The 20,911-nt window shown below is 40.8% G+C and overlaps 1 protein-coding gene across 1 annotated transcript in view; it reads right to left on the minus strand.

Moving 5' to 3' along the window:
* Positions 1 to 20,911, minus strand: part of MYO1E (myosin IE) — a 218,401-nt gene that overhangs the window by 110,951 nt on the left and 86,539 nt on the right. The window contains exons 2-4 of the mRNA XM_040492839.1: positions 20,097 to 20,240; positions 11,263 to 11,352; positions 8,753 to 8,847 (exon numbers count right to left, since the gene is read on the minus strand). Of these exons, the coding sequence (XP_040348773.1) occupies positions 8,753 to 8,847; positions 11,263 to 11,352; positions 20,097 to 20,240 (329 nt within the window). The remainder of the gene's footprint in view (positions 1 to 8,752; positions 8,848 to 11,262; positions 11,353 to 20,096; positions 20,241 to 20,911) is intronic.

Raw genomic sequence — 20,911 nt, forward strand, 5'->3', positions numbered from 1 at the left:
TCACTTCAAGTGTTTCAGCTTCAAAAGTATCAGTAAATAAACATTTATTGTGTGTACCAGAGAAACCCAGAAGCCTAACAACAGTTTCTAGTCATCAAAGATTGAAAAACGACTTAAAATGAGCACATGCAAATCAAATAATAATATTATTAAATAGGTGGTGAAAGTGAGGACTATATGAGTTGCTACTGAAATTCAGAAAGTAGAGAGATCACTGGGTTGAGGTTGATGAGAAAGGTTTGGGTGGGGGGCGGAGAGAACAACCCAGGCAAGGCTTTGGAGATGGAAGTGAACCTGACCCACCGGAGGGAAAAGAGTAGAGCAATTTGGTTAGAGTAGCAGAAAATAGAGTGAGAGGTGTCTCAAGCTAGGGACTTTGGACTCTGCTAGGCAATGGAGAGCCACTGAGATGTTTTAGCAGAAGTGCAACATAGTTTAAATGATATAATAATTTCGGGGGCGTCTGGAGCCTGCTTCGGATTCTGTGTCTCCTCTTTCTCTCTGCCCCTTCCCTACTTGTGCTCTCTCTCTCTCTCTCTCAAAAATAAATACACATTAAAAAAATTAAATAAATGATAAAATAGGAGCATTTCTCTGGCAACCATGTTTGGAAGAGAGAGTTGTGGAGGTGTAAGTTTTGGGGTAAAATGAAAAAAGAACCATTATGAACTTGTGCAATTTGAGACACTGGTATGTCACATAAAGGAGACTATTACGATGATACATTTGTGCTTCAGGCAGGAGTTGGTAAACTTTTCCTGTACAGGCCCAGATATGTTCTCTGTCACTACTCAACTGTGCCACTGAAGCACAGAAACAATCAGAGATCATGTGAAACAAACGGACATAGCTTTGTTCCGATCAAACTTTGACAACAATGGGCCACAGTTTTTGAACCCACCGTTTAGGAGAAAGCCCAGCCCTGGGGATACAGGCTCTCTTACTTCTCACAGTTGGAGTACCTTCTCACGTCTTCATGTAATATGACAGTGTTAATGCCCATGTGATAAAGAATGATCCCAACTTTTAGTTGAGAAGAACTCAAATAACTTAAATACATCTCCTTATAAATTTATCAAATGAACGTATCCATTGAAACTTAAGATAGCTTCTTAAACAGATATTAACCATGTACATCCTCAAGAGTTCCTAAAGTCTGAAAGTGTGAACAAAATGAATATTTATTCAATGCTTACTTAATATCAGAATTCTATTATTTCAAAAAGGTCCACTTTATAATACACAGTTGTTTTATTTTTATGCGCCAAATAGGCATAGTTTTCAGTAGTACATCAGGGTATCTTTGATAAGTGCATACATTTAGGGGTGACTGGGTGGCTCGGTCAGTTAAGTGTCTGACTTTGGCTCAGGTCTTATGACTTGTGGTCCATGAGTTCGAGCCCCGTGTTGGGCTCTGTGCTGACAGCTCAGAGCCTGGAGCCTGCTTGGGATTCTGTGTCTCCCTCTCTCTCTGCCCCCCAGCCCCTGCTCACACTCTGTCTCTCTTGCTCTCTCAAAAAATAAACGTTAAAAACAATACAAATGAGGGGCGGCCTGGGTGGCTCAGTCGGTTAAGCGGCCGACTTCGGCTCAGGTCATGATCTCACGGTCCATGAGTTCAAGCCCCGCGTCGGGCTCTGTGCTGACAGCTCAGAGCCTGGAGCCTGTTTCAGATTCTGTGTCTCCCTCTCTCTGCCCCTCCCCCATTCATGCTCTGTCTCTCTCTGTCTCAAAAATAAATAAACGTTAAAAAAAATTAAAAAAAAAAAACAATACAAATGATACACGTACACACTTAAAACTACATGGCTCGAATGGAACATAATGCGGGGTGAAAAGCAGGGTTATCTGTAAAGCTGGCCTGCTGGCTTCCTCCACTGATGAAGGGTTTCTTTAACAGAACACACCAAATGCATGCATCAATATACATCCATAATCCCCTCACACATGCCCCGGGATAACAAGTCAATCAAGATAAAGAAATGACCCAGATATGGTCACCTACTTATATATGCATTCTTGTTAAGAAACTGAGATTAACATATTAGTAAGGTCATGATCTTTCATTAAGTCCATCTGTCTGTCCTCTACTGATGACAAAGCATAATCATCAGCTGCCTGGGTTGCATGGCCAACAACCTATAAAGGATTAGGTTAAAACAAACATCTGTGCTTGGGTGGGGGGCGGGGAGACTTTGACCCTAGGAGCTCAAGTCCTGGATAACAAACCTCACCTCATAGTAGATGGTAGCTTTAACACCTCCACTGAAACGTGGGACATTTGAGCACTTAGCTCAAATACGGTAGCGTGTATTGAAAGTGCATGAGGTTTAAAGTCAGGCTAGGGCTAAGTTCAAATAGAGACTCTGCCATTTACTAATTTGAGGATCCTAGAATTCTCTTAAGCCTCCGTTCCTGGATGAAACCTTGGGAAACAATAATGCCGACACCCAGAGTGGCTGTGAGGCTGATGGGGAAACATCCTGTTGCGGAGAGCGCCCAGCAGAGGGCAGGCATTCAGGAAGTGCATCCACCTGCACTAGTGGACAAGAGGACTGGGAATTAGGATTCCAGTTGCCTTAGTCTTGGTTCTCAACTAGAAAAATTGGGGAGCTTGGAAAAAAACGATATTGATGTTCTGGGCCCACCATAAATCAGTTGAAACAGGATCTCTAGATGCGGAGTCTAGATTTCTTTATAGGCGCTGAACTAATAAAGGCAGTTCGGGAATTGGAAATCTTTATCCCTGGAAAGTTAAATTGGAGAATGCAAGGCACGGTGGATGAAATTAGCATCTACAGCAGCCACTTTTCCAGCCTTTCTGCCAGTGAGCTATTGAGGAAGACTTGGGGGAACACCTAAGGCAAATCCTGGGTGTTTATTCCTAAGACTTAACCTAAAGGATGGCAGGGGTTGGCAGGACAATGTAGGTTACTGAAAGGGGTCTAACCTACCAGGGAGTCGGGACAGGAAAATAAACACCAGAAATTATGGGTTTTCCCCAGGTAAGTAGACTTCTCAGGAGTATAGCAACATCCTTCCCTGTCTCCACATAGTTATGGGGGCCATGCTCTGAGGACATTCACCAAGATGCTCATCCATCTGCTCTGAAGTCAAACTGGAAACAGGAATCTGGCTCTCCTCGTGGACTGTGTTCATGAGGGAAACAATTAACTGACCATCCAGGGAAGAATTCTCCTTATAAAATCATGAATTAAAGTCTAATCCATACTCATTCATGAGTGTGGTTGGCCAGTGTCAGTCTACCTGAGCCTGCTCAACCCCAGCTATTTTCACAAATCAAGTCTGTAGACAGTTGCAAAACTCAGGACCAAGACTCTGATGGAGGCCTATACTTGAGAAAGCAGCCTGTCTTCTTCCTTGAGTTCTTTCTTTTTAAATTCGTTACACTGATTTCTTGTCCTGCAATGGTCACCCATCTGTCCATCCTGTCACCATATCCATGTCTTGTGAAAACATGAGTAAATCTGGGAGGAAACTGATAATACTGCCTCTGTGTGCTGCCATCATCCATCCCATGTGAAGTGTGCATTTCATCCTGTAGACAAAGTGACACCTGGTGGGAAATTGGGCGGTGAGGTCTCTTAAAAGAACATGGGAGAGATTAGGTCATTAATTCTGTACTTCCTAATTAAATGATACTAAAAATTCCTAGTCTGACCAGCTATGGCAGAAGCCCTTAGCACAAGGACAAGGCCTCCCTTCCAGCCCCCAGGAAAATTAGGTTGTTTTCTCTTCCCAAATGCATTCAGGCCAACAGCGTCTGACTCAGCCCCAAGTGAACAAGCACACAGCTCTCCCAGTGTCAGTGGCTGCAAACTTGGGCCTCTCTACTCCAAACGGCATTTCCCTGCCTTCGCTTTCCTCTAGTGTTATTTGGAAGACAGTTCCCAAACTGGGAGATCCGTCCACCCACAGATGAAGAAACTGAGGCCCAGACAAGTGTTAGGTTTGCTACCCAGGATCACAGAGCTGGTGAGAGTGAGCCACAGCATCACGCAGATAGCAAATCTACTTTCTCAAAGCAGATGAACTATGGCTCTTAGGTAGTAAAGAGAGGTCAGGCTTTTGCCTTCTGTCTCAGGAGGTAATCCCTAGGGCCCTGGAATATCCTGCCTCACAGAGTGTCTCTGTTTGCCTGGGGGCTTTGGAACTGGACAATGATTTATGATAAGGGCTTTGGGAAGCATCACATAAGTACTGACCCCTGGAGGAACTAGAGACTATAGGTGTTAGCCCGAAGCCCCATGGGGGGCTGGACACTAAAGTCAGCCATGCAGGCCGTGTGTGATTGAGCCCAAATTAAAACTCTGGACAACAAATTTTGCGTAAACTTTCCCGGTTGGCCACGCTACCACCAACTCACAGATGAATGGAAGGAGGTGACACCATCCATGACTCCAGGGGGAGTGGATGAGCAGAAGCCTCACATTTGGACCCCTTCCAGACCTTCTTTTGTGTGGTTCTGATTTGTATTCTTTTGCTATAATACAACTATAATTGTAAGCACAGCACTTCTATGAGTTCTGTGAGCTATTCTGGTAAATTATTGGACCCAACGGTGCTGGGAACCCCTGAATTTTTATCTAGCTGGGCAGAGTGAGGGTGACCTGAAACCCCCAAACTTGCAGCTGGCGTCCAAAGGGCAAGCAGTCTTATGAAGCACTGTCCCTTAGCCTGTGAAGTGTGCCCTAACTCTGGGTATTGTCAGAAGCCAAAGCAGATCCTTGCTCCACCATCACCTGAATTATAGCATAGCCACTGCAACAGAAATCCTTAGAGCAGGGTGTTCAAGTCTTTGCCACCGGAACAGCTGGGAGAAGGATCCTAAAGAACACAGGTCCTGCTCCAGTGCCCGTGCACCTGCAGGGATGGATGAGGGGGAAGTGACAGTGGGAGACAGGAAGGCTGGGTCACTGAAGCAGTTTCCAGACTTGTGAAGCTCAGGCAACAAGACCAGTCCCTTCTTTCTCATCTCACTAGAGTCCCGGGAGGAAGGACAAAGGGCAAGGGAGTGTGTCTGAAAACCCACCCAATACTCTCTAACGTAATGCCAGGCAAGGAAACGCCTCCTATCTATTATCTATTGGCCAGTGAGCTCCACTTGGGTTCAAACAGAAGCATTTTCTGCTAAGCAACAACTCATCATCATCCAAGTATCCCCTTCCAAAGGAGCTTAACTGCATCTAATTAAGTATTTAGATCTAACTTCCGATTTACAGAAAGTCCAGTTGAAGGACTCAGTGTAATTAGACCATGAGGGAGCAATTAGACAAATCTACAAGGTGTCTATCAGGAAATGAGGTTGCTCTTTTCACCAAGTCAATGGCATGAAAAAATAATGGGGGCAGGAGGAGAACTATGGTAGAATAAGAAAAAAAAAAAAAGAATAGTCATGACAAAATGCAACCAGTGTTCCTTGATTTACATAAATCTGTGGGTAAGGACATGTTTGTAACAGAGAAATTTGAATGTGGACCTGTTTAATTTTAGATGATATGAAATTATTATTAATTATTTAGTTGTGATAATGATCCTGGTACAAAAAAAGAAAGCGTTTTTTATTTTCCAGAGATATATATGGAAATATTTAGAGGCAAAATGTCATGAAGTCTGTATTTACCTTGAAATACTTGAAGTCTGTATTTACCCTTGAAAGGCTTCAGTGTTTTTGCTTTATAGTTTTCACTTCAGAATCATGTAAATGTTTTATGTAATTATAAAACAAAATTAAAATTTTTAAACCACTAAAATCCAAAATAAAATAAATGAACCTAACTGTTAGGTTAGACTGGCACAAAAGACACAGAAATAGATTCTTTTAATTGACTTTTAAAACTCAATATTTTGCCTGTACATCTAAAGGACAAAAAGAATAACAAACAAATTTTAAAGTGAACTCAGTTTTGCTATTAATAATATTGGTAGTTATTTTAAAGCATTAACAAAACTACTTATGTGTTTTATCCATTATATATGTTTACTCATTTATATTGATACTTTTTACATACACAGTATAAAGCAAATAATTGTGATAATGTCACCAGGAACAAAGATTTTCAGCATAAGAAAAAATGGGGTACAAATATAAAAACCAGAGAAGTAAAAATCCTATAATCTTAAAAATGAACTGGAAATTATCAGTATGAACTCATGTTTCATTGTTTTTCTTAAAAAAAGTTCTTTTTCTTTGCCTGTTAGCACTCTTAATGACTAGATTGATGGTCTCTAAGTACCATCTTCCAGTAAAATGAACCAGGACTTTTTGGTGAAATGGTTGACTCTAGGGATCAGGAGAAAACGTACAAGAGAGCCTGACATCATTTTTTTTTTTTTTTTTTTAAGATTTTATTTTTAGTAATCTCTGCAGCCAACATGGGGCTTGAACTTACAACCCTGAGATCAAGAGTCACACACTCCACCAACTAAGCCAGCCAGGAGCCCTGAGAGCCTGATGTCTTGGATAAGAAAACTATCAAAGACAACTGGGGTCATGTCAAAGGACACAGGAGCCAATACAAAGGGCTCCCAATGGCCAAAAACAGGACCATTTGAGCCCCAAAGAAAAACTGCAATGTAAGTAAACAGACAAGATATTTAAAATCTACTAGTTTGGAATGATACTGAAAATAACACTTTATCCTGGGAGGTTGCTAGGGCATCAACTCATTGCTTTGAAAATCGGTAAATAAAGACAACAAATCAAGCTTTGTATCTAGTTTCCCCACATAAATTGTATTTTAGGGTAACTAAATAATTCCAGCAATAAATGTGGAAGGAATAACAGAATTAGAAAATAACTGCTTTTCAACCACAAATGAAACCATGATGTGAAATGAGAATTTATAATGGATGGACCCACTGGTAATCTGAACATCACATGAAGAGAGACCAACAAGCATTAAGGGCATGGCATCATGGATGAAACATTTTTGCCAAAACATTAAATCTGAACCTGATCAAGCTTTTAGATCTAAATAGAGATTTACATGAAATATTGGGGACACAGGAACGTCATGGTATACAACCAGCTAATCCCAGACTGTGGAAAATTCTGCAGGGGAGCAATGTTTTCTTTAACAAGTAAATGCCAAGAAAACAAAAAGAATAAGAGAAAACCGTTAATGATTAGGAGACTTGAGACACATATAACCCAGTGCCATGTGTGAGCCTTGTTTGGAACCTGAGTAAAAATAAACCAACTAAAAAAGAGAATTTGTAAGACAGACATGGAATTGGAATACTGGTAATATTAGATATATTAAAAGAATTATTCATTTATCAAGTATGATAAGAACGATAGTTTAGAGGCACATCTTAAATCAGTGACAAGTGAAATAATTTGCTACCTAGGATATGCTTTCAATAACCAAGTGGGGGCAGGATGAAGGACAAGGTAAAAGAGGATTAGCCATATAGGAACATCTGTATAAGCTGGGTGATAGATCCACAGGAAATTATTATATTATAATACTCTTTCTCATTTTGTCTATGTTTGTAAATATTCAGAACTCAAAAATTTTTTAAAGTGCTTCGGTTAAAAAAATAGAAGAACTGGGGCACCTGGGTGGCTCAGTTGGTTAAGGGTCTGACTTGGGCTCAGGTTATGATCTCACAGCTTGTGAGTTTGAGCCCTGCGTTGGACTCTGGTGCTGACAGTTCAGAGCCCTGGAGCCTGTTTTAGACTCTGGGTCTCCCTCTCTCTCTGTCCCTCCCCTGTTCATATTCTCTCTCTGTCCCTCTCTCTATCTCTCTCTGTCTCTCAAAAATGAATATATATAGGGGGCGCCTGGGTGGCTCAGTCAGTTAAGCGTCAACTTTGGCTCAGGCCATGATCTCATGGCTGGTGAGTTCATGCCCCACATCGGGCTCTGTGCTGTCAGCTCAGAGCTTGGAGCCTGCTTCAGATTCTGTGTCTCCCTCTCTCTCTGCCCCTCCCCTGCTCATCCTCTGAATCTCTCTGCCTCTCAAAACTAAATAAACGTTAAAAAAATATTTTTAATTAAAAAAATATACATAAAATTCTAAAGAGATGAAGGCAAATATGACAAAATGTTAACAACTGTCAAGTTCTAAGTGATGGGAACATGGATGCTTACGTTCTCCATATGTTTGAAAATGTTCACAATAGTAAATAAACAAAATGGTAAAAGCACTTCAACCCAGCAAAGACACAGAATTGGCTAAAAGGTTGAAAGGATTTTGAAATGGAGCCACAGACACTTAAGGCTGGTGTTTGCCAGTGATGCCCTCAGAAGATTAAAAGTCGATGACAAAGTATACTAAAACAAGTTCAAATGTGAACTACTCAGTTATTAAGGAAAAGAAAAAGAGGGACGTAGGGACTCCAGTTGACAAAATAGTGAAACACGCTTATTGTACCTACAACATAAAGGGTCTCCAATACAGGGGGAAGGCAGTCAAATGGGAGGGGAGATATTTTATGATGTTAGCTCAGAGCCCAGTGACAATCAGAGAGAGGTCAGGCTAGAACCACGTGCCCTAAAGCCTTAACGCCTTAAGCAACCGAAGTGTGAACCACAATCCCCTGAAAACACAAAGCTTTTATGATGTGGAGTTATAAAATAACCCAAGACAAAGCAGATCACCTGCTGGTTACCCAGGTACCTAAACCAGCCTCTGACCCCAGCAGCTATTGAAAAAGCACTGTTCCTTGACAGAATGCTAACTTCGGCATGGTCTCACGCCCTCATAAGGTTCTTTCCCATACCTGATGATGACACACTGGTTCTCTCTGTCAATGATCATGTTTCTGTACATATTATCTGCGAGAGCATAGATATGTGGTGGGTTTTCATACTGAGCCTAGAGAAGCAAAAACAAAACGGAAACAAAACCATGGTCAGATAGAGCAACAAATTAGCGTTTCTTTTCCCGGTCTCAGAAATGAATTCGCCACTGTAAAGTTCCAGTCTTAAGGGTTGCATAACACAAGAATTCCTAAGCTTGCCTAGGTCATCAGGAGTTACACCTAACAAAATGGAGATGGGCTTGGGAAGGACTCTTCTGTCTCCAAAGTGTGTGACTCAGCCTTCAGAAGTGAACCACATCTTCAGATGCTCCAGCACCACACCCTTCCACCTGACACGCCTCTGCAGACAACCTTCCATTTCTAAATGTTTCTGAAGACACCTGGGCCACAGGTCTCAAGAGAGGCCTACTAAAAACCTGGATCTGACTTTTACTAGAATTCTAAATCCCTACATAATTTTTTTTCTAAGAGGTAAGGCAGAGACTCTGGAACCCTAGACGAAATTAAGTGAAACTATCTCTGAATGAGGAGAGAACCTAACATTTCCCATGAGAGGGCAAGAGGTATAGTCCTTTAAAGGGATGAACCGGTTTGACCAGTCTGTTTCAACTCAATGGATGAAAAAAATCCTACCACATCTCCATATTTCCTCCCCGGGGTACTCTGCTTTCCTCTCATGGGCTAGCTTAGCTATGCAGAAATACAAATTCACCGGGGCGCCTGGGTGGCGCAGTCGGTTGAGCGTCCGACTTCACCCAGGTCGCGATCTCGCGGTCCGTGAGTTCGAGCCCCGCGTCAGGCTCTGGGCTGATGGCTCAGAGCCTGGAGCCTGTTTCCGATTCGGTGTCTCCCTCTCTCTCTGCCCCTCCCCCGTTCATGCTCTGTCTCTCTCTGTCCCAAAAATAAATAAACGTTGAAAAAAAAAATTAAAAAAAAAAAAAAAAAGAAATACAAATGCACCAAGAAATTCATGGTGTCAGGACAACTTCAGCCCCACTTTCTTCAGTTTCTTGGAGTTTAACACCACTACCTCAAATATTACTAAAAAGGAAAATACTTCATGTGGTACAAAGCTGAAGAATTTTCCTTGCATTTAAGACCACCTAACATCAAACAGTGAGCATGGCAGATCCAGTGAGAAGACATTTAGACTCTGTCTTACCCCTCACTGGTCCCATCTCTAAAGTAGGGATAATATTGTCCAATACTCAACAAATCTGAGTACTTAACTTTTCTGAGCCTTAGTTTCTTCATCTGTGAAAGAGGATTGCTCATCTGTGAAATGGGGTTGGACAGTGATACACAGTCAGCACCCGGGGGGTGTTTTATTATTGCTGCAGCTACCACAGTACCCGGCATTCAGCAAATACCAATTTTACAACACTCTGACCATTCGCAGTTAAAAATAAATACACTTTTTACAATTCCAGGGCATTTCTTTAAAGAGAACTCTTTAAAAGATAAATGGTCTAAGAGGGACTCATGTAGCAATGCTTTTCCGAGAACTGGAAAGAAACAACGTGAATGCACAGCACTTGCACCCGCCCCGCCTTGGCCTTGGCCAGGATTGAGAATGCCAAGCCAGCTCCGTGCCTGCTGCCCCCGGGGCCCCGCTGATCAGGGCGCCAGGGCAGGGCTAGCCTCCGTTGACAGTGTTTCCCTTGTGCTGGGCTCCCATAAAGGCAGCATTATCAAAGGTCTTTCGCGTGGCAGCCTCCTTGGGCTCCAGCTACCAGTACCATTCATCTGGCAACAATGGGGTGGGCTCTTGCTCTGGGTAAATTGCCTTCCACTTCAACCGATGAATTTGTGTGGGCTCTCTTTTGTTTGTTTTCCAGGGGTCAGGATTAATGAACGCTCTCGTGCTTCTGCTGCGGAGGAAAGAAGGAAGGAAAAAGATGCAGAGAAGGAGAGGCCTGGGGAAATACTGAATCCCGTAAGGAAATATATTAATTAGAATTACAGTTTCTATTTTCATCACACACAACGAAAATGGCTATGGAGCTGGATCTGAATAGGGACCAGAGTCACATTAATAAAGAAATAATGAAAAGATTCATTTTTCATGTTCCATTCATAGCCACAGCTTAACTAAGGTTCTGATTTGGAGAGACTGGTTCTCAGCGCCCTATTTATTTTTTACCCATTACTGATTTTTTAGTCCTTAGAATTTTGTGGCCTGTGTGGAAAGAGGAATTCCTCCCTGCTGCCCCCGACACACGCTGTAGGTCCTACATTCTATTTGACTAGTTTTGTATATAATAGTACTATATTAGATAGCCCTACGCTTTTTTGAGCTGCATTCTAACCAGCAGCACATTAAAAATCAAACAATGTCACCTACTTGAGCTTCCCCAATAAATAATTCATAATAAGAAAATGCAAATGTATTACCAACTTCAAGAAAAACTACCCATGCGTCATAAAAGCCCCAAACACTACAGTAATTTATGTGGCATGTTACTTACCGCTCCTTGGTACATTTCAATTTCCTTTTCCCCAAAATATGGCATCTGCTTGAAAGGGTTGACTGAGATTAATACGGATCCTATATATGTCTGAATTTATATCCAGTTAAGGTCCAGCATTAATCTTCACAGCTACACACTTTTCAAATTAAGTAACCAGATGTTATCAGGAATTCATAATGACTATACAAACAAAAAGCTCAAATACCTGTTTTCTAAAAGATTACAAATAAAGACAAAAGCAATTACCAACTAGCTCGGGTGCTGATCCTCTCCAGGAAGGGTAATGAGATAAATTACCAAGGTGCTACTAAAAGAAACCATTATTTTAAATGAATTGAAGCACATCCTTTTAAGACAGGGGACAGGTATGGCTAGGAAGCAAAACAAAACAAAACAAAACAAAACAAAACAAAACAAACAAAACAGAAGTGACCTAGAAGTGAAAGCAAGTATCATTACTTTTCTCGAATAGCATTTTTTCCTGGAACTTTCATATCTCTTAGGTATACTAAAAATGTATTTACTTACTCATTTAACAAATAGATACACGATGGACTGAACAGTCCTACTCCTTAGAAGCTATGGCGAACTGAGTTATAGCTATAAGACATTATTTGGAGCAGAAAATTACAAGCCCACACAGATTAGGTTTAGGGAAAAAAAGGTATTATTTCTACATGGGGAATCTAGGAAGGCCTTTCAGAAGAGAAAGTGTTCATACTGACTCTTAACTGTTTTATACAACACATTATAATGTGCCCAAATACATGAAGTATTATTATAACATAAAAATATTTCCATTTATTTATTCAATAATTGACTAGTTTGAATTGGGCATCTACAATATGCCAGGCACTGTTCTGGATACTGGGGATACAGCAATGAACAAAATAAAAGAGATCAAACTCTCTGCCCTCTTAGAGGAAAATAAAAATTATTTTAAAAAAAAGAGAAAACAACAACAAACATGACAAAATACGCATTCTTGAAGTGCCTGGGTGGCTCAGTCGGTCATCGTTCGTGGGTTTGAGCCCTGCATTGGGCTCTGTGCTGTCCACCTGCTTCGGATCCTCTCCCTCTCTGTCTGCCCTTCCCCCCCTCCTCAAAAATAAACATTAAAAAAAATACACATACTCAAAATTATTTATTTTAATCAAGGATTTCAAAATGTTTGGAAATTTCGCAGTTAAAGGTGTAAAGTGATGACATTTCCTCCCCCAAGGGGGCATTTATATATTTATATGATAGGACCTGGGTGTCAAACAGAGTAGCACAGGGAATCCAGTCAGATAACCCGGTTCTACTCTGACCTTGGGCAGGTCACATCTCTAAGCTGTGGCTAATGGGTGATGGCATACAATAGCACCTACCTGATAGGCTTATTACGACAATTAAATAAACAGAATAGGGGCACCTGGGTAGCTCAGTTGGTTCAAAGTCCGACTTCGGCTCAGGTCATGATCTCGCAGTTTGGGAGTTCGAGCCTCTCAACCGGCTCTGCGTTGACAGTGCAGAGCCCACTTTGGATCCTCTCTCTCCCTCTTTCTCTACCCTTCCCTTGCTCATGAGCTCTCTCTCTCAAAAATAAATAAAACATTAAAACAAACAGTATAGAAATTTGTATACCTTGAGATGCTTCTTCTGTCGCATATTAATGTATTTGAGACACAGCTTTGGTGTTATTATTGAACACAAATGAGCCAAGTGTGGGATAGATCAGATAATATTTGAAAATTAATATTTACATGTGAAGGTGAACATATGGAAAGATTCCATTGCCATTCTGCTCCCTTTTTCACTGACCAGAAAGATCTTCAGGCTTGAAAGGGCTGACCATGAAAGAGTAGGAGAGAAGACAGGGCTGTTTTAAGAGCACACCCAGATGCAACCAGTACTACTCAGAGGGCAATTCTTGGCACTAAGAGCAAAAGGGAATGAAATGGTGAAATCCTAACTGAAAATCACTAAAGAATCATGGAAGAATGGCCGAGAGCAAATGTGGTTCCAAGTGCCAAAGCCAGGTGAGGCCAATGACAGATTACTAGCTGTCTACTTGTTTTTGAGGCAAAACCGAGAACAGATTGATTTATTATTAAAATTATTAAGCAGATAAGAAATGCCCATGATGTTGTAACGAAGAGCCAGTAAGCGTTGGTAATATGAACACTGATCGAACACAAACACATTTACACTTACACAGTACTAATTAAACTCCTAACAACAACCCTATCACTCTTTCACTCCTATTTTACAATGAGGAAACTGAGGCATAGAGAAATTTAAAAACTTGCTCAAAGTCACAAGCTAGTAAGTGGCAGAGCTATGATTCAAACCCAGGCAGTCTGGTTCTAGAGTACACAATCTTAATCAACAAGCTATAATGTTTTTCTAAGTTAGCAAGTATTGTTGCTATTGTTAATATTGTTATTACTACTGGTAGCATTGCCAGATACAATAAATAAAATACAAACACCCAGTTAAATTTGAAGTTCAGATAAACAATGAATAATCTGTTTTACATATGTATATATATTTCCTTCCCAATACGCATGCCCCAAGCAATTCTTCAGACACGTTTATACTAAAAAGCAATTTGTTATTTATCTCAAACTCAAGTTTAACCATACATCCTGTATTTTATCTGGCAATCCTAAGTTGGTAGCACAAGAATTTCATGCAGGATGGATGGGGGTTCAGTTAGAGGGCTCTATGATCTCTTATAACTTTAGATTCTGTGATTCTTTGGGGACTCGAAATTATATGACCCTTAGTTGATTTTTTTTTTTTTTTTAAGTATCCTTTCCACATGGTAGGAACTAAATCAAAACTCAGTGAATGTGGTTTGGCCTTCATTCTGAGTCTCATGCTAAACAAATATAGTAATTCTTTTTTTTTTTTTAACTTTATTTATTTATCTGGGGTGGGGGCGGGAGAGAAGGAGAGAGAGAGAGAGACAGAGAGAGACAGAGAGAGACAGAGAGAGAAACCCAAGCAGGCTCTGCACCACCAGTGTGGAGCCCCACACAGAGCTCAAACTCACAAACCCATGAACTGTGAGACCACAACCTGAGCTGAAATCAGGAGTCAGAGGACTAACTGACTGAGCCACCCAGGTGCCCCCAAAATATAGTAATCCTTATGGTAAACCCAATTTTCAAGAAATACAGCACTGCTACAACCATCCTCATTTCAGAAGAGGAGATGTCTAGATCTACATTTAACTCAAGGTGAAAACAAACTTGACCAAGTATGTACGATCTGTGCATGGCGGAAGGTGAGCCTTCCCTTAGTTGTAAAAGGAATGCTGTGAATGCAACCTGTCCTGGACGGATCGGCACTACACACAAAGAAGAAAGAGCAGCCTGAGGACATAAGCTAAAAATATCAACTCCCCACCAACCCCTTCCTACCCAAGCCCTTGGCCATCTGATAAACATGTATTGGGCTGCATGAGAGCTCCTATAGGAACCAATACTTTTTTTACTCTCAATAATAAGCTATGTGGAAAGACATCCTAGAATGTCTTGATTTTCACTAAGTAGTGTACATAAATTCTGGTACGAAGACACAGAAAGGGGTGCCAGGATGGCTCAGTTGGTTAAGTGACCAACTTCAGCTCAGGTCATGATCTCACAGTTTGTGGGTTTGAGCCCCATGTCGGGCTCTGTGCTGACAGCTCAGAGCCTGGAGCCTCATTCAGAGTCTGTGTCTCCTTGTCTCTCTGTCTCTCCCCTGCTCGCACTCTGTCTCTCTCTCTCTCAAAAATAGATAAAACATAAAAAAAGAAGAAGACACACACAAAAAAACCTCTTTCGGATCATTCTAGGCCAATCCTGAATCAGTGACGCAGTAGAAGAGGGAAAACTATAGCTATTCCCTCACTCTTCCGGTAGGGCTCTCAAGGTCAATATTATTTGGGAGGATTCCTGAAAAATAAAGTTTGGTTTGAGATGAATAATGCAGGTCAGGCCTGGCTAAGTAGCCACAAACTTAACTAAATCAAAAGAATTAAGAGAAGAGAATGAATTTAGTATTTGAAGAAAACAAACATAATTTAGTTATTCCAGGTGTGAATTTGGCCTAATTTGTTTATCTGATAGCCTGCCCTGCTTTTCACCTGGTCTGCAGAGACCCCAGCTGCTTCTCTGAGATCACAGGTCTCCTACTAGGTGGGGCCCTTTCCCAGACAACTCAAATACTCACTCCCACTCTCTACTACATAATTCAGGTGTGCCTGTGGAAAAAGCTGCTCAGCAGAATCAGAATGTAACCTGTCTCCACCCACATAATTTATGGTTGTGAAGGTGTGGCCCAAGGTTAATTTTTAAAATGTATGGAGACATGAGGCTATGATACTAGATACACACACATACTAACCAGACAAAAATAAAATAAACATCCTCTTATCCAACAGAATGTACAAGACAGATGAGACCCAATAGATCTTTAATTGATTGGTTTCCAAACACTTGTGGATCCATGAGTTTTCACTGTTCTGCAGCAAGGATGACAGAAAGACAAACACGCCTTGAATCTTTTATGAAGCTCAAAACATTGACTATATAGGATTGTTTTTTACTTGTAGATAATTTCCTTTCTACTTCTGGGTGTTAAAACATTCTTTTTTTTTTTTTTTAATTAACTTTATTTTTAAGTAATCTCTATACCCAACATGGGATTCAAACTCATGACCTTGGGATCAAGGGTCACATGTCTTAATGGCTGAGACAGCCAGGTGCCCCCCAAAATATTCTTTTTTTTTTATGAAATGTGATGATAGCACAGGTTCTGTAAGTTTTTTTTTAAGGGTCTTATAGACAAAGTTGAGTTTTAACTTAAAAAAAATTTTTTTTAATAGCAAGTGAATTTGCAAAACCACCTACACTGATCTAGTTGACTTCCCTGGATATATCACTGAAGAGAACAGGGAGGTGAGGTGACTTCCTGAAGCCACATACGTGGAACTTGAGCCTCTGGCTCCGGCCACCAGACCAACATCCATGTCACCGCAGCATGCTGTCACCGCAGCAGGCTGTCACCGCAGCACGCAGCCCCCTCCGTGTGAGCTGACTGCCAAGGGCCAAACCTCGGAACTACTGCACTGCCTTGGGCTCCAGTTGCTCTGACACAAAAGTCTCAACCAATTCAAGGGCTGAAAATGCCAAACACACTTGAGTGTGGTCTTTGAGTAAAAACAAGTTGGGAGAAAGTTGGAGCAAATGAGCGGGGAGCGCTTTGCACAGGAACTATTTTCATCAGCGAAGTGGCTATAAATGATGTCTCGCCAAGCACAAGAGCGCATACTGCGGTGTTTTCCTCATATATTTTAGAATGTAATTTTAAGAAGTGTGGCAATATTCAGGAAAAAAACGGATGGTAAATTAAACCTTCCTTGTCTTAGGATAAATAGCTGAAAATTATGGGGTTTTATTGGTAAACAGTGTTTGCATTTTCTAAGTAGATTTTTTTTTCCTAATGTAGAACAAAGAAATGTGCATTCAGCCTGAATGCATTAACGATTGATTGTTCCAAACGCTGACCTTCAATACAAAACAATGTGCTGGTATTAGATGTAGAGGAGGCAAAAGAAGCAATTTTATAACTTAACATGAAATTGAATCTCTTCTTGCCTTAACTATTAAGCTTAGGAGAGAGAGGGAAGAAATCTTATTTAAAATAATGTTACTCTATCATAATAATATTCCCATAGCACTGAACTGATAAAGGATGCTTTTATCACTTAACAGAGGAAAAGATCTGCAGTTAGACACTCGCTATGACGTCATAAACGTCCAAAAGAATCCTCAAGCTTCCTCAAAGTCGAAAGCTGCTCTGTGCTCTTGATGGAAAGCACACGGATGCTGAGTTTCTCGTGTATTGAGTGGGTAGAGATTTCTTTTTTTTTTTTTCAACGTTTTTTATTTATTTTTGGGACAGAGAGAGACAGAGCATGAACAGGGAAGGGGCAGAGAGAGAGGGAGACACAGAATCGGAAACAGGCTCCAGGCTCCGAGCCATCAGCCCAGAGCCTGACGCGGGGCTCGAACTCACAGACCGCGAGATAGTGACCTGGCTGAAGTCGGACGCTTAACCGACTGCGCCACCCAGGCGCCCCAGTGGGTAGAGATTTCTAAAACACGAAGCCATTAATGGTCAACTAACTCATTTCCTTGGTAGAACACACGATTAGTCAGCCATTGATTCAAAGACATCAATTCAAAGGCTTGTAATCAGCCCCCTCTGTGTGAGTCATTTAAAAATTCTGCTGTCTGAATATAAAAAGCAAGTCTTGATAGTTAACAGATTTTCAATGAATACTTAATACAATGCACCATGCCAAGAATTATGCAGGAAACTAAGAAATATATGCGGCAAGATGATGCTATTTCTGTTAAAATTAACAAGAAAGCATGCATACACACACACAAACATTTATATGTTAGACATGCAGATATATGTTAATATATATGTTAAGTTGAAAATTATACACCAAGAGGTTATGGTGGGATTATAGATGACAATCTCCTTTCTGGTTGACTGCATTTTATAAGTCATGTTAAATGAACGTATTGCTTTAAAGAGTTTTTGTTTTTATTTTTAGAAGATATATGAAACAAAATTCCCATCCTCAAAGAGTTTCTGGTGTTTTAGGGGTAAATGATCTTTATACGGAGAAGGGTGAGTCTGTCCAGTTTGACAATGGACTGACGGCTGATAACCACTAACATCATTTCTTTTCTTACTCAGCTTTTCAAACAACCATGTTTCTATGTAAATAACATAATAAGCTAAGCTCATGTACTAAGAACATGGAAAATAATTTGCTCAACTATATTCAGTGGAAATTCTCCTTTAATGGGCTTGTCGATAAACCAATCTCCCATTTAAAACACTTTCTATGGTAAAATGCATTTGAATTTTCAATAAGCAACTTTAAAGTTCAATTTTTGGAACATAACTCAGAAATACGGAAGGAACATACACACTTGCCTTAGTATATGGTAATAACTAATGCTTTCTGTTACTTACTGCGTTCATTATTTCATTTAGCCCTACAATAGGCTCATCTGGGAGATTTCATTATGCTCAGGTGGGAGATTTCATTACCACCCCCATTTCACAGGTGAGGAAATCAAGGCACACAGATACCAAAACTCGCATCAGGTCACCAGGCCCATGCGGAGTAAGGTTCGAAGCCAGGCAGTCCAGAACCACGTCCTGCACCCAACTCTTAATCACCTGCCAGTTCTCAGGGGGCACGGGACTTACACACAGAAGTGTTATCATGATGATAAGCCCAGATTAAAGTCAGCATATGTCAATTTTTTGACCAAATAAAATGAAAACTTCCCACTGAATACAACTGCTTCCATACAATTAAAGCAAACTCGGCAGAGATGTCTAGCAGTCAGCAAACTGTTTTCTCTAAAGGGCCAGAAAGTAATTATTTTAGGTCATATGGTCCTGGTGCAACTGCTCGCCTCTGCCTTTGTAGCACGAAAGCAGGCACAGACAATAAGTAAAAGCATGAGCGCGGCTACATTCCAAGAAGACCTCTGTTACAAAATGGGCAGTGGGCAGATTTCATTTGCAGGCGGTAGGCTGCCTCTCCCATCAAGATGCTATTATTAACGTAGCTAACGAATCCAAATATATCTGCTAATGCTTAAAAAGCAGGGGTTTAGGGTTTTAACGATCCAGACATTTGGTAAGATTTCCTATGGTAAATAAGAAATGGCCCAGTATCGGTCAGAGCCATCTCGGAATAGTTTTGTTCATTAGTACTGCTGGTTAAAGACCTGGTGCGTTGAACTCCCCACTCACCGATGAGGAGACAAGCAATCCCTGCAAAAGTATTGTTGCATATGTATGGATGTTTTTAACTAAGAGTCACACGAGTGGTATAAATAACAAACAGAAGCTACAGAAATCTATACCTCCTCAAGCTTTGGGGGTTAAAATCTAAAATGTATGCAACAGCAGGCGTAAACACTCCCCCATCACTGGTCCTCCGTAACACCATGGCTTCAGAAGTCACCAAGTGCACCACAATTGAACCTTCTGGTGCTGTCATATAGATTTCCACCGATCTTTACACATCTACAACCAACTCTCCAAACGTTTCATGAAGAGATGTTTATACAGTTGCACCAAACAACATCGAATCCTGTAGGAACTTAGGCAAATATCACAGTTCTCTGTGTATAATGAAGCCAACACACATTTAAATCAAATTTCCATTCTGAATTTTTTAAAGCCCTATAAAAAATGGCATCTGGCAAGCTAAAATTGAAACATAAACAACAACTCAAGAATGTCAGGCATTTTCATAGTTGATCTTCCCATCTCATGTTTCCATTAGTAAACATAAGAATGCAGAAAAACTGGCAAAATTGCCTATTTTTTGCATGAGGCAATCTTTTTAAAACCTTTTAGGTCCGGACTGAACTGTCTGCTTTGCAATTAAGGAGATCTATGGACAGAATTCTCTGCAGACCTGGACTTTCCCTAGGAACGGCGGAGGTTTTAGATGCCACGTGCCTGGCTAAAGCACGTCAAAGGTACAGTGCCATCGATTGAAACAGACGAATACTGGCTGCATCTTTACTTTGTGAAATGCCAGGAAGATGATTTAGCATCATGCCCTTCCCACAACCTCAACGAAGGGGCAGAAAAGAACAAAACCGCATTCTGAAATGGTGAAAATGACTCGAGGACCTCGTGTCCATTCAGAATTTCAGATGGATCTTCTCACCCTAGGAACCAGCCACCTTTTCCTGGGGATATGGTCATCTTACTCAGAAAAGCCCAAAGAAGCTCATAAAGGATACAAAAATGTAGTCATCCATGTATCTCTTCTTTAGATTCTCCACGATGGCATTCTCTGTGATCTTGGAGAGCAGGACCATGTCATCCACACCACTGTGCTTAACATTGTGGCTCTGCCAGTGGTACCGGTAGGCACCTTTGCTTCCCTGTGAACATAAAAGACACAGTTCTTAGGATGGTTTATTTTCTCCCAGTGTAAACAAAAAAAAAAAAAAATCACTAAGTTCCCATATCTTCTTCATATCAAATGAAGCAGAACGAGCAGAACAAAGATTTTTTAGCAATAGCTCTGGATTCACATTGCAGGTTGGCCACCTACAAACTAAGAGAAGTGGGGAAAAGTCATCTAGGCTCACTGTATCACGGAAGCTTCTCTTTTCTCATTTGTAAAATGGGAGAAATTAAGACCCACTCCATAGAGTCGCTGTAAGGATTGAATAAAAAAAACACACATCAAGTGCCAAAGAGTATCTAGAGTATAACACAATAAGTGATTCAATAGTCTCCAATAATTCCTCAACCTTATCGTTTTGTAGAAGTAACAATAAAATAAGCAATGGAAGAGAAACTTTCTGGATTTGTTTTGCAAATTATATGACAGAGCTCAGAAGCAGAAGCAATATGTATCACACAATGGCTAGGTCATATTGTCGTAATTTCTCAAATCATCTAAATCATTCTCCCTCCAAAAACGTATCACTGTCAGTGTAATATTGGCCTCCAAGATTCAGAAGATAAGCTACATTAAAAAAAATTTTTTTTTTAATGTTCATTTATTTTTGAGTGAGAGAGAGAGAGAGCAAGCGCACCAGCGGGG

Source organism: Herpailurus yagouaroundi, unplaced genomic scaffold, assembly GCF_014898765.1.
Source record: "Herpailurus yagouaroundi ecotype Mexico unplaced genomic scaffold, PumYag 184, whole genome shotgun sequence".
In the NCBI taxonomy this organism is placed as follows: domain Eukaryota; kingdom Metazoa; phylum Chordata; class Mammalia; order Carnivora; family Felidae; genus Herpailurus; species Herpailurus yagouaroundi.